This window comes from Ostrea edulis, chromosome 8, assembly GCF_947568905.1.
Source record: "Ostrea edulis chromosome 8, xbOstEdul1.1, whole genome shotgun sequence".
In the NCBI taxonomy this organism is placed as follows: domain Eukaryota; kingdom Metazoa; phylum Mollusca; class Bivalvia; order Ostreida; family Ostreidae; genus Ostrea; species Ostrea edulis.
Genome location: NC_079171.1, coordinates 52673561 through 52689194, shown reverse-complemented (window position 1 = coordinate 52689194; position 15634 = coordinate 52673561). Strand labels below are relative to the sequence as shown.

General features: G+C 36.7%; 1 protein-coding gene across 1 annotated transcript in view; it reads right to left on the bottom strand.

Annotated features, from left to right (window-relative positions):
- LOC125663351 (fibropellin-1-like) overlaps nucleotides 1-560 on the bottom strand; it is a 41719-nt gene extending 41159 nt beyond the window's left edge. The window contains exon 1 of the mRNA XM_056147706.1: nucleotides 372-560. Within this exon, the coding sequence (XP_056003681.1) occupies nucleotides 372-545 (174 nt within the window). The 5' untranslated portion in view covers nucleotides 546-560. The remainder of the gene's footprint in view (nucleotides 1-371) is intronic.
- Nucleotides 561-15634: the final 15074 nt, after the last annotated feature.

Here is a 15634-nt window from a genome sequence, read left to right as displayed (position 1 = left end):
TAATATTACAATTATGAAGTTTATGTTCGAAATAGGGAGCATACATGTCCTATCTTTATTTAATGCCTTACCGTTAAATGATACTGTAGTAGAGATCTGTAATCGAAAGGTTCATTGTTGATGGTATGTTGACTTACCGTGTAAGGTTCATTGTTGATGATATGTTGACTTACTGTTAAATGATACTGGAGTGTAGATCTGTAATCGCAAGGTTCGTTGTTGGTGGTATGTTGACTTACCGTTAAATGATACTGGAGTATAGATCTGTAATCGTAAGGTTCGTTGTTGATGGTATGTTGACTTACCGTTAAATGACACTGGAGTATAGATCTGTAATCGTACGGTTCGTTGTTGATGGTATGTTGACTTACCGTTAAGTGATACTGGAGTATAGATCTGTAATCGTAAGGTTCGTTGTTGATGGTATGTTGACTGAGGGCGTATTGATTGTTGTAATCAGCCTGGATGTTTTCCCAGTTGATCTTCACAAAGTACTTCCTCCTGTCTCTCTGTTGTTCGTGGATCCCTCCCATGGCGTGATGCATCTCGTGCAAGACGATGTATCCCTTAGGGAGGATCAAAATGCAAGCACTATTTCAATAACGAGCAGGAAAAGTTTGATAATACCACCGCGTTCTAGATCGATTTGATTTTTATAACGTTTAAATAAATCACCAATATTAGATTTATCCTTCAATATTGAGTCATGTCAAGAAAAGACTGAGCGATTCGATCAGTTGTAGTTCCTTCAATATTGAGTCATATTAACAAAAGACTGAGCGATTCGATCAGTTGTAGTTCCTTCAATATTGAGTCATATTAACAAAAGACTGAGCGATTCGATCAGTTGTAGTTCCTTCAATATTGAGTCATATTAACAAAAGACTGAGAGATTCGATCAGTTGTAGTTCCTTCAATATTGAGTCATATTAACAAAAGACTGAGCGATTCGATCAGTTGTAGTTCCTTCAATATTGAGTCATATTAACAAAAGACTGAGAGATTCGATCAGTTGTAGTTCCTTCAATATTGAGTCATATTAACAAAAGACTGAGCGATTCGATCAGTTGTAGTTCCTTCAATATTGAGTCATATTAACAAAAGACTGAGAGATTCGATCAGTTGTAGTTCCTTCAATATTGAGTCATATTAACAAAAGACTGAGAGATTCGATCAGTTGTAGTTCCTTCAATATTGAGTCATATTAACAAAAGACTGAGCGATTCGATCAGTTGTAGTTCCTTCAATATTGAGTCATATTAACAAAAGACTGAGAGATTCGATCAGTTGTAGTTCCTTCAATATTGAGTCATATTAACAAAAGACTGAGAGATTCGATCAGTTGTAGTTCCTTCAATATTGAGTCATATTAACAAAAGACTGAGAGATTCGATCAGTTGTAGTTCCTTCAATATTGAGTCATATTAACAAAAGACTGAGAGATTCGATCAGTTGTAGTTCCTTCAATATTGAGTCATATTAACAAAAGACTGAGAGATTCGATCAGTTGTAGTTCCTTCAATATTGAGTCATATTAACAAAAGACTGAGAGATTCGATCAGTTGTAGTTCCTTCAATATTGAGTCATATTAACAAAAGACTGAGCGATTCGATCAGTTGTAGTTCCTTCGTTTCTCATTCATCTGCCCCGTTATTCTTTTTTCCTACTAATATGATTCTTATTCTTCTTTTACGAAATGAAGAAGAAAATTCTCAAAGTGAAATATTTACAGATCAAAGGTTAAATGCCTACAGATCAAAGGTTAAATCCTTATAGATTAAATGAAATGCTAATAGATCAAAGTTCGAATGCTTACAGATAAACATCCACTTCCAAGAGAAAGTGGTTGTCCGCCACTTTGTTTGATGTTTCCGACATAAGACCAACACCTGTAAAAGAACATTTTCGATCAGATATACTTGAGTAATAGATGTGTATATTTATATGATTAAAACATTGTTATAGCCGGCATATAGGGTCAGCAACAACAGTTCGTTATAACCAAACTTCGTTATATCCAATAAAATTGCAAGTTATTCTTTTCTCATTGGAATAAACACCACTTTGTAATACGCGGGAGTTCATTATAAGCGTGAGTTCATTATAAGCGTGAGTTTATTATAAGCGTGAGTTTATTATAAGCGTGAATTCATTATAAGCGTGAGTTTATTATAAGCGTGAGTTCATTATAAGCGTGAGTTCATTATAAGCGGGAGTTCATTATAAGCGTGAATTCATTATAAGCGTGAGTTTATTATAAGCGTGAGTTCATTATAAGCGGGAGTTTATTATAAGCGTGAATTCATTATAAGCGTGAGTTCATTATAAGCGTGAGTTTATTATAAGCGGGAGATCATTATAAGCGTGAGTTCATTATAAGCGTGAGTTCATTATAAGCGTGAGTTCATTATAAGCGTGAGTTTATTATAAGCGGGAGTTCATTATAAGCGTGAGTTCATTATAAGCGGGAGTTTATTATAAGCGGGAGTTCGTTATAAGCGTGAGTTCATTATAAGCGTGAGTTCATTATAAGCGGGAGTTCATTATAAGCGTGAGTTTATTATAAGCGGGAGTTCATTATAAGCGTGAGTTTATTATAAGCGGGAGTTTATTATAAGCGGGAGTTCATTATAAGCGTGAATTCATTATAAGCGTGGTTTACTGTATGTCTATTACGCTGATGCTGATTTAAGAAATAGAAATGGGTTCATGCGAAGCGGCATGTTTAATACTGGTACAGATAATACTAACAAAAAGGTGAAGATAACGAACTATGGGCAATCTCAGAACTCCTGTAAGGAATGCAAAATAAAGGGTTGGGCAAACATGGACCCCTGGATATACCAGAGGTGGGATCAAGTGCCTAGGAGGAGTTAGCATTCCTTATCGACTTAATGTATTGATATAGGAATTTATTAATTGATTTAATATTGTTTTACGTCCATCTAGAGAATATTTCACTCGTATGAAGACGTCACCACTGCCGTTCAAGGGCTGCAAAATTTAGGCCTTTGCTCGGCGATAATGGCTATTGAGCAGGGATGGATATTTAATGTGTCACACCTGCTGTGACACGGGACCTCGTTTTCTGCGGTCTCATCCAAATGACTACCCCATTTAGTCGCCTCTTACGACAAGCAAGGGGTACCAAGGACCTATTCTAACCTGGATCCCCACAGGATATATATGAATTGAATATTCATTTTCTTGAATTGAATATTCATATCTTCTTGAATTTAATATTCATCTTCATTAAAATATTCAGTGATGACACACGAAGTTGTGTTGAGTTTAAAATCAAAGAATGGGTGTCAATATTTCACATTAGTATAGGATGAGACCATTTGCTTTAGCAAACGCAATACGGTTTTTGTGATGTCATTGATGCAGGCAAAAAAGCTGTCACATCACCCAGTATGTTAGCAGATACCACAGATATAAAGTGTTGTTTTCTGATAGCGAAAAAAACAACATTTGTTTACCTTGGTAAATAAATCAGATGCCTTGAATTACTATCAATCAATAACCGGTTGCAATATACATATTCATCTACCTTGGAAAAATAAACAAATTCTGACCTAAAACTGGCGCCTACAGCCATAGCAGAGAAGTTTCCTTAAAGGCATAGGGTATATCGTTTATCTCAAAATGACATCACAATATTTTGCAAAAAGAACTCCAAAAACAAATTTGTAGTATTAAATATAAATATTGTATAGCTGAAGCGCTTTGAAATTGAAGTCATTTGACGTTTTAGACCTTTATAAAATATATTAAACTGGTAACCCACTGATTGGTGGCTACACACAAACATAAGAGATGTTAAGTCAACAGGGTACCAGTTTAGTCAAATGAGAACAGGGAATTATTATGCAATTACTATTGTATCCAAATGTGTTTGTAAACATTCTGAAGAACTTTTTGTGATTTTGTGATTTTGTAATTATGATCTTTAATTTTGCCACCTTTTTAGAACATGCAAAATCTTACCAACATCTTAGACCCTATGCCTTTAACCTGCTAACACGGAAGTTCATATCCCAAAAGGCCCTCCCTTGTCCTATTAACACGGAAGTTCATATACGAAAGGTCTTTCACTTTCATTTGTAATGTCTTGCACTTGACGAAGAATTAGCCACTTCCTATAATAAAGTGGCGCTGATATCAGAAATCATACGCTACCCTGAAGCGAAGCAATCCTCTTAAATACTACTTTAACTTCAGTAGTTGTACCTGAATCATGCCGGTCAGTCACCAGTGAACTTACCCATTCGAGCTTCCAATGAACCGGACGTAGTATTGATCATCAGTAGTTTTCAGTCTCCATCTCACGCAGGTCGTGGCGGAAATATTCGCCGCTGTGGCCTGGATGAGTTCCACGGCAAGAGACAAACTGCTTTCTGAAAAGGAAAACTAGTTCATGTGTTATCTCTGCCACCATTCTTTTACATTTTGAATAAGAAAACCATTATTATTTTTTGGTGCTCGACTTGTTGAGATTAGGGTTGCATATACGACTGATAAAAAGTATTCCAAGAAAATCAAAATTCAAAATATCCAACGTAAACGGAAACAACAAGTCATTTCAGTTCAATTTCTTTAGCATTTCACTGTTCCCTAAAACGTATACCCTGACGTCACAACTCAGGGCCAAATGATGGACTTCGTATTGTAGCGGACAGTATAAGGGGAACTTATACTACCTCGCTAGTGAGCTAGTTTTTCTAATTATGTGGTAGAGTCTCTCTCTTGACCACGCAAGTTAAGTAACGGCAAGCGTGATCAGCACTTGGCTGGGTGACCGCTACACGTTACAAATTGGTGGCAGCGTAGTGACTCTGGTGTTTGGCGGGAGGCCTGCCTCAGGTACAGTCTCTTCGGAGCTCTGAGTACGGACGTGGATTCGTCCGGGGACGACGATAGTTGTCGTCGGAAACGGCGGATGCTGTTACTTAGCAGTTGTCGGATACTCAGAGAGGACTCACTCTAAGTTTCAGGACGAAGCTTCCCCGAGTGGGGGAAGTGTAGCGGGCACTATAATAGGGAACTCGTACTGCCTCGCTAGTGAGCTAGCTTTTCTAGTGATGGGAAATAATCTCTCTTGATCACGCAAGTTAAACAACGGCGAGGTGACCGCTACATTTTACACTATGCAAAAAGTGATAACCGATAGAAATTGTCTATAGGAAAATGATGACCACTGTGAAAAGGTCAATTATGTACACTGTAAGTAAAATATGTGCATTACATATGTATAAAACAATGTACGGTGTGTATAGATATACACGTACATATATTTAGATACATGCGTAAACGATGCACACTGCCTGGTGGTACGTACCCTCTTTATAAACGTAAATAATGTAGGTTATTATGAAGCTAATAAATAGTCTCTTATACAATCTGCGTAAAATCTAGAGAATGTTAGCGTTCAATATCCTGATAACTTATTGAACGCTAACTTCAGGCATTGCGTAAATTTTGTGCGCCCGAAACATTCCGAGTATGCGCGTTCAATATTGATCTTATCGTAAAGACGTAAACATGCCAAAATGGCAGACGACGGTCCTCCGAATCTGACAGAGCCGGTATTTGATATTTACTTAAACAAAGTGTTTTACTGTACATAAATTATGATGTCCCCATTCACAAAATCAGTTTGCTTCATGCATCAATGATGGGTTTAATATTGAACAGTTGAGAAATGCATGCTGATATTGCACCCTGCCAATATTGATGAATTATCGTCTATTTTGGGGTATTTTGAGTGAAAGGGGATATAATTTAACAACTAAATACTTTAGCTATATAATAAAAGGGTTATTGAACTTATATTGGTGAATATTCAAGCTCGTGCATTTTCACGGCCAACTCGTGCCAATATTGACCAATGTAAGTTCAATAACCCTATATTATTTGTACGTGAAAGGTGAAAAAGAGCGACGAGTAACCTTGGGGACAGACTGTCCACCAGCAGAGATACATTGTACGTGATCGATGATTACAATGTAAATGAAATGCTTGCATATTGGTAAGCACTGTACGCTGTATATAAGTAGATAAGTACATTGCATATATTGGTAAATAGCTAAGTACATTGACTAACATTGTATAAAGATAACCGATGTATTTTGTAAATATTTTGAATGAAAACGATGTACAATGACGATATTCCAGATACTTTACCAAACTCCGAGCAGATGGAGTGGAATAATATTCATACCCAAAAACAACATTTCATAACCGCGGAGTAAGTCATCTTAGGCTATGACAGATTACAATGTAATGTGTGGAACCTGACACACTGGAGTTCTCTCCATCTCTTTCTCATGTCAAAGATTGAGAATATTATATGTACCTAAGAAGCAATTGATTCGCCCTTAAATTTTGATTAAATTCAATTGATATTGACACGACTTCTTTTTAGGTATGAAACAAATTTAAGAATTACAAAAATATGTATACCAAAAGAAGCCTCGTCGATTTCGTACGGTATGATTCCGCCGGTCCAGAGCACATTTGTAGTGATTCCGAAATTCCTCGTCTCTATTCCGTTTCCCTGTTTAAGAACAGAACATTTATAGATATTGTAAACAGGCAAATAAATCTAGATGATAAACTGGTCCCTATATATGGTAAACTGGTCTCTGTCTATGGTAAACTGGTCCCTATCGATGATAAACTGGTCCCTATATCTAATAGACTGGTCTCTATCTATGATAAACTGGTCCCTATCTATTGCAGACTAGTATCTATGATAAACTGGTCCGTATATATTACACATATCTCTCTATATACATATGATGAACTGGTCCCTATATATATATATTTGGGAAACCACGGACCCCTGGACACACCAGAGGTGGGATCATGTACCTAGGAAGAGTAAGCATCCCCTGTCGATCCGTCACACCCGCCGTGAGCCCAATGTGTTGATCAAGTAAACGGAGTCATCCATAGTCAAAACCAGGGTGCCAAGAACGGCCTAACAACCTGTATGAAACAAGTCAAACAGCATTTGACCCAATGATAGGTTGTATTGGCAAGCTAGATCGTTATAACGACTATAGAATTTGCGAAAAAGCTGACTGTAATAGGAACTATTCAAATCCCTGTTACATCCACTTCTTTGTCAGTAGCCTGCCTCGATTTTTAAACTGATCATACGCAGAACAAGCTCTTGCGTATCGAATCAGTTGAGAGATATAAACACCATATGCAGGTGATTATGAAATATTGCTACATAAATATGGGGAGTTGACGATGGTCAAGCTGAAATCATCCCGTTTATCATGAAGTGGAGTTGTTAGTTTGTCGTCAATATTTACTTTTGATAAAATATCTAAGTACACAGCAGATGTGAAGAACTCTATGGTGCCTTTTATTTCCAGTTTACATGGATAAATCTAATTGACATATGAATGAAAATGAACATTGTTAATAGATAGAACGTCGTCGATAGATCTAAATGTCGAGTTGCAGGCCACAGCAAGAGATATTTCTTCTAATATATGTAGTTTCCTTACCCTTTTGTTGCTCGTGGGAGGTGGAGGTGAGACGAGGGGGTGCTTGTCGTTACTGTCCGCTCGTTGCTGATCCTTATTCACGTTGACATTTTTAGGCTTTAACAAGAAGAACATGATAAGCAAGGTGAAATATAGCATTGGATGATATTTCATAATATGATTTCTTTTGTAACAAACAATTTCATTCGCAGAACAACACACTTATTTATTTATTTTTAGGATGAGATAACTTGCTCGTAAAGTATTGTGGCATCATGAAACAAATTTAAACGCATATGTAACAAAAGATAGACTTCATACAAATGAATTAAAAATAAAGTGTGTTACTGGATAATAAAATAACTCCGTGTAATTATGCTTCTTTATGAACAGATTCTCAGAGCGGACGAGGCAGAACCAGTCAGTTTCAGTTGTTCAATACGTGTTTTTTAAGAAAGAAAAGAAAAGCCTATGTGTGTTGAAATTGAAAATCAAACTTTCCTTGTATCTAAAAGTCTACTGCTTGTTATGGAATTGAAGCGTCACGCTTGGTTAATTAGCGTCACGCTTGGTTAATTAGCCGTCCGCTGACAGTTTAATGACTACAATTACTTTTATGACAAATTACAAACTACACGTAGGTAGGGAATCCTTAAGGATTGAAAAATGTGTTTATGTTTAAATATTCACATTTCGAACATTTTTGCTCTTGGTATCTTTACAAGTTTTAATGATGGCTACATCCTCATCAACGCTTCACAGCTGTGAACAATCCGCACGTGGCTCTTGATAAAAATGGTAACTCTATTTTAATGGCTGGAAATGCCACGACATAAATGAAAATGGAATGTATATTATGTAAAAAATTAATTTAATTTTTTTTAAAAATAAATGAAGTTATGAACACGAACGCCTCACGCTGGCCTATGTACTTTTCATGAGGCGCAATGCAGGCGTGAAGCGTCACAGCTCAGGCGCTCATACATATTTCAAAAATGAAAATTGTTTTTTGTTTTAAATTCATTTCTGGAATGGAGAATTTTGAACTTCAAGTGATAATTTGATTGTCTAAATTAAAAACAAATTCTCTGCAGATAAAAATTCTATTTTGAAATACATGAGAACCTGTGACATACCTTAACATGAGAATCTGTGACATACCTTAACATGAGAATCTGTGACATACCTTAACATGAGAATCTGTGACATACCTTAACATGAGAACCTGTGACATACCTTAACATGAGAATCTGTGACATACCTTAACATGAGAATCTGTGACATACCTTAACATGAGAATCTGTGACATACCTTAACATGAGAATCTGTGACTTACCTTAACATGAGAATCTGTGACATACCTTAACATGAGAACCTGTGACATACCTTAACATGAGAATCTGTGACATACCTTAACATGAGAATCTGTGACATACCTTAACATGAGAATCTGTGACATACCTTAACATGAGAATCTGTGACATACCTTAACATGAGAATCTGTGACATACTTAACATGAGAATCTGTGACTTACCTTAACGTCCCCGCCCTTCTTGTGGACTGTCTGTCTTTCCTTGTCGTTTTCACTCACCTACATGGAAGACATTCTAATTCTTTTAAATACTTAATGCAAGTACATGTACGAATGTATTTATTTTTAAGAAACTTGATTGCTTCAAAATTTCAAATGACTCTATACAAGAGCATAGCAAATGCAATCACGTGACATTTCCGTCCAATGAAAACGACGTATTGCAAATAACAAGTGCTTCCGCCGTCGTTGATCTTACCTCGCTACCTGACTGTTCGTCTCTCTTCTCAACATACTTATCCAGTAAATCCAGGAGTCTGCGCAATTGCAAATCTGAAAAAATGTATGAATATTCATATTGATGAACATTGGGGTTGAATTCATGTGAAGTTTCATTCTTTTGAACTCTTAGTCGCCTTGACAGCAATGGAGTTATCATTGTGTAAATATTGTCGCTTAATGCGACATTTATATACGTAACTGGACGTCCCCATCGATACTAAAACTCACCCGGGACTGATTCATATTGGAATTGTATTTGAGATTATATAGAGAAAAGATACGCGTTTCCTCATTATACATGTTTCACCTGAACGCTGGTTACAGATACGCTAAATATTGTTGACCTCCATGTTTATCAATAGCTAAGGTGCAACCAAAAGTAAAGGAATTTTCAAAAAAAAATCTATGCATTAGTCTTTAACAAAAAGTCCACAGAAAGGCGCGTACACAGAGAGACGGAGAGACAGACAGACGGACAGGTAGACAGACAGACGGACGGGTAGACAGACAGACGGACGGACGGACGGGTAGACGGAGAGTGACCGACCGTGGGTTTCCGACGATGCACACGGACAGGAAGATTGTATTATTCACTCTTATAATCTTGTGAATAATCTAAGTAAGAAAACGTGTCGTTGCAAAGTATAAAACTAAATGACTATGTCCATAAAGTGAAAAATAAAAAAAATACACGCAAAATGAACATGTACCCGACAGTGTAGATTACCATAGACTAGACCACATAGAAGTTTCCGGTTGTGAGATTTATTAACACCCATCCCCACCCCATCGTCTGTCTCACACCCCCTCTTTCGTTTCTTGCATTTCTGTCCATGTTGTTTAGGCTGTTATCACAGAAATAGGTATCAACTTCCATATTACTGTCACGACTGGCCGACCTCAGCGAGAGATTTCGACCTCGCCAAATGTTGTTACAGCTGGTGTGGACACTGGAAAATCCCCCAGAGTATTTATATTCTGTTCAAATCACAGGTCTGACATCTTATTTACAAGGTCTTCAATATCTCTCGTTACAAGACAACAACTAGTATTTTTTTCTTTCTTTTTTATCTATTTATTTATTATTTTTTATTACATTTTTGTAATTATTTTCTTTTTATTTTGATTTTATTTCTTTTTTCTTTTTGGTTTTTTGTTTTGGGGGGGGGGTGGTGGTGTCATATTCCCATGTGCTCAATTTAGGATTTCTTCTCAAATTCTTATTGACGTTAAGGCTTCATGTTTATATTTTAAAGTTTATCAAACTTCCCAGGTTTACACCTTCTCCGGTTCTATCAAATCTTTAGATATATTAGCCAACTTCATTGATACCGATTAACGTTTACATCAATATTATATTTAACCGAATGGAGGAAATGAAGCTCGCGTAAATACCTTAATTTGGAGAGAAAAAGGGGTTTCGTACATTGACGGGAAAAAAAATCATCGAATAGTATAGCTTTTATTTATTTATGATGTATTGAAATACTCTGACCGTGGCTGGCGGCATAAAGACTGTAACGAGAGGGAGGGGTCAGCATACACGCATGACGTAGTAGTGTAATGCCATTTTAGATAAATCTTATTTCTACATTAACTTTCCTGGGTTGTTGTTTGTTTGTTTATTTTTATGTCCTTCGTTCAAAAGAACAACAATGGTTCCCCTTTCTGAACTAAGTCAGCACTAGTGATATTTTTTTTCAATGGTGCAGGGGGGGTCAAAAGTTTATATGAATTTACGTCAGTAAACAGTAATGACATACGAATAGATGTTTACATCCTTTATCACCATGGTAACACTTTGAACGTAGCTGTAAGCAATTGAAGCTATAAGAGAAGCTGGACCATTGAATGAGAACTTATGTGGTGAAATTTCCTTCATCCTACCATTAACATTTTTCCTCCAGTCACAGACCATAATGATCTATTGTTCGTTGTTTGATGTACACGCCCATTTTCTCTTCTACAGCAGTCCTGTGGGGATCGGGGTTAGAATGGGTCCTCGGGACCTCTTGCTTGTCGTAAAAGGCGAGTAAATGGGGGGGGGGGGGTTCAATCGGATGAGACTGTAAAAACCGAGGCTTCTTGTCACAGCAGGTGTGGCAAGATAAAGATCCCTCCCTGCTCAAATGCAGTAAGCGTTAATCTTGCAGCCCTTTACCGGCAATGGTAACATCTCCATATGAGTGAAAAATTCTTGAGGGGAACGTTAAACAATATACAATCAATCTTCTTTAACTTTTAAAAGTATAATTACAGCATTTTCAAAATCCAATACTTTTCAGTAAAACTTCGATACTCATATCCATTCTCAACGAATAAAATAAAAATAAAAACTGTAATAACATTCATACTCTCTCTCTCTCTCTCTCTCTCTCTCTCTCTCTCTCTCAATATATACAATTGTAACATAACATTCATTTCGGGAAAAACTACTTGACATTAATAAAGGTTCAGCAATACACTGCTGTAAAAATAAAACCGGAAGATCGAAACAGGAAATAATCATACGTTTTACAAAATAAACTTTGGTCTGAATTACATCACGGTAAACCCATGGTAACCATCGGCTGTAAGACACCATCGCACTAACAGATGCAATAAATATATGTGTAGGTTCTGCGCACGGATAACAGAAATATCTGCTCGTATTCTGTCAAGATTTACATGTTTTATGCTTACACAGGAATGTCTATATCATGGTTATACTGTGGCTTTTTAATGGAGTAAAAAAAAACATTCGACAAGATCTGTGTCTTCTTCAAAATTTAAGAAACAAAAGCGAAAACAAAACAAACACCAGAAGGAGAAAAAGTGGTTACTATAAGGATGTGTTGTGGATCCTCTCTCTCTCTCTCTCTCTCTCTCTCTCTCTCTCTCTCTCTCAGGTGAATAATAAGGATACCCAGTCGTTGTTGAGAAGGGAAAAAAAGGGGAAAAAATCATGGCCAGACGACTGCAGCTAATTATCTTACAATAGACAAACCCTGAACTTCTGTGAGGGTATTGTTAATCTTAGTCACAGGTAAAACCAATGTGAACATTTTCAATTTCTGTAATGAATCGGAGTCACCCACCCCTGTTAACTATCGATTATCAGGTTAAGAATGGGTCTTAGTAATTGTAAACAGATGAATGAATTAAAGTTCCCTTCATTTGTCCCAGGGAATACAAATGTTGCCTTATCATTCTCGCCGTGAAATGTTTAATAGATTTAAATTGCTTAGCAGGCAACAATTTCTTTTCAATGTACAAGTATATTTCAAGAGATTAAAGCGAATTTCTTAAATATTGTGGTTATTTTGGTTGGCTTTTTATTTATTTATTGGGGGGGGGGTGTTTTTTAGGGGGGGGGGGTAGTTTTATTTAGATATAGTGCAATTCTAGCTGCAATAATGTAGCCCTATCCAATTTTTTTTTATTCTGACGTTTTCGGGATAGGGCTACAATTCCATAGGATCTCCGTAATGGTGCAAAATAATTTTATGAATAACCGATAATAAACTCTGTGTATTAGTCCCAAATGTTGTTTACACCAAAAGGAGTACTAACTTTGTGCTCGGGCATGTCTAATAAAGGTGTTTTTCATTAAATATAATGTACAGCATGCAAAATTCTTCGTCTGCTCCGCCATGCTTGTTATCGCGAGATCTCGTAGGTGGATCTAATGAAAACCTAAACATTGACAATCAGCGCTAAAATGTAGTTACTCGAGCCACTTCGACAAAGAAAGGAAAATCATATTGTTGCAGAAAGAATTTACACTCTGCTGTTCGGTTTTTAACTTCATATTTAATTCAAACCTTTTCAATACCGACGAAATAGCTTTCGCCTCCATACTTGTCCATTGATGTAAATACTACCTTATATGGCATATGCAAATGACTTGACAATCGGAAGTTGAAACTTCAGTACATCAAACATGGAGCACAAATATGAATCGAGGAATTGGAATTTATCGAAATCGTTGAAAACGGTAGAATAGAGCCTCACAAATCTAAAGTTGCAGGTTGTAAATTTATATATTGACTAAGAAACATAGACTATCATGTTATTTACGTAAAGAAAGTCAGAAAATGTTTAGAATGAGCGCAAATGTTGAGGGAGTGAATCACTCCCGCATTTGCACCATTACGGAGATCCTAAGGAGTTGTAGCCCTCTCCCTAAAAAAAAAAAAATCATCAGAGAGGGCTACATTATTGCAGCTAGTACAATTCAACCACGCCGTGAAATTCGCTAGTCGTGTCGCTTTTATCTTGCGTAAAAGCAATGGCAATTTGATAATCATGTCGTTGAAACAATGTTCCTTCGCTAAACTCTTCGACGGCATTAGAGGTGAGAATCACGGGTCTTTCGACTTTACATAATATTTGTTACATGTATATCATGTCTATATGATTTTCTTGGATCCGCCCTAGAGTCAGAATCTTGGGTTGTGAATTTCATAATTTTGTTATAATCCCTTCTGCTTTTCCTAAAAATGCATTTCGTTTTTATGCAGCATCAGCAAAATTAAAGAAGTCTTTCAGATGATAGAGACAATGATCACTGCGATGATTTGGACCCCACCCTTGAACTAAAACCCCTACCCCTGGAATCATCAAATTTACAAAGGACTACCTACTTCTAAGTGTGAAAGGTGAAGATAACGAACAGTGATCAATCTCATAACTCCTGTAAGCAATACAAAATAGAGAGTTGGGCAAACACGGACCCCTGGATATACCAGAGGTGGGATCAATTGCCTAGGATGAGCAAGCATCCCCTGTTAACCGATCACACCCGCCGTGAGCCCTATATCTTGATCGGGTAAACGAAGATATTCGTAGTCAAAATCAGCGTGCCAAGAACGGCCTAATAATCCGTATGAAACATGTCAGACAGCATTTGACCCAATGATAGGTTGTATTGACGAACTAGATCGTTATAACGACCATAGAATTAGCGAAATGCTGACTTCAATCGAGACTGTTGAAACCTCTGTACCATACACTTGTTTGCCAATAACTTACCTCAATTTAAAAACTGACCAAGAAGAAGCTCTTGCGTATCGAATCAGCTGAGATATATAAACACTATATGCAGGTGATAATGGAATATTGCTACATAAATATGGGAAGCTGACGATGGAGAAGCTGAAATCATCCCGTTTGTCATAAAGTTGAGTTGTCAGTTTGCCGTTAATATCTGCTTTCAATAAAATATATAAGTAGGAAGCATCTGTTTACCTTCGGTTTTAACATCAAGAGCATCACAGAAGACCGTCAGCATTGTAAAAGTGTTGAAAGTTGGGTTAGTTATGAAATTAAATTGAAATTCCACCATTTAAAATCAAAGTTTTCATATCTCCATTTATTATTGACGTCGACTTCAACAGTGGATGAGTATTCTTTTGCAACTGTGTTGATACATGGAGATGAGGGTAATGAGTACAACAATTTTCTACATTGATTTTAATATCAACTGCATTGAAGAGACATTTATTTAAATGTTTCACACATAGACACTATATAAAAGTTTGGCCCAGCCCTGGAGTCAGAACCTCTGCCCTGGGGATCATAAATGTTACAACTTTGGTAGCGGACTACCTCATGACCAACATATGCATTTAGTTTGTTTGTTTGGTTTTTTTTTGGTTTTTTTTTTTGTTTTTGTTTTTTTGTTTTTTTTTGTTTTTTTTTTTTTACAGATATGCGGCTCTGGAGAAGATTTTGGGTGGAAACCAATTTTTTGACAGTTTTTGCCCCGTCCCTAAGGTCCAGGAGTGCAGGATTCCTGAAGTTTACAATTTATGTCCCCCCTCGCTTGTCCCAAAGATGCTTTATATCAAATTTTCAAAGAATTGACATGGTAGTTTTCAAGATGAAGTTAAAAGTGTTCAGTTGATAACACACGTCTACGAAAGGGACCTTAAAAGGAAACATCATTTACTGCTCTTTAATAGGACAAAACGATGGGCATTTAGAAGCGGGTCGCTGATTGGTATTTCGTCGATCTGCATTTAGAAGTGAGTCGCTGATTGGTATTTCATCGATCTGCATTTAGAAGCGAGTCGCTGATTGGTAGTTCGGATGAGGCGTTCGGATCCGCCCCTTTTTCAAATAATTCACAGAAAAGTAGATGGCTTACCACTAACAAAATAAAGTTCTACTTCTAATTCGTTCGTGTAGCTATTCTTAATGTTCCAACATCAAAGGATTCGCTCTATCTAGATTCTCCTTTACAGATAGCGTATAATGTTTTAAGTATTCTTATTAATTGCAATAGTTTTTTTAGATCTGTTTTTTAATTTTTATCGCAAAGTGCATCTTCT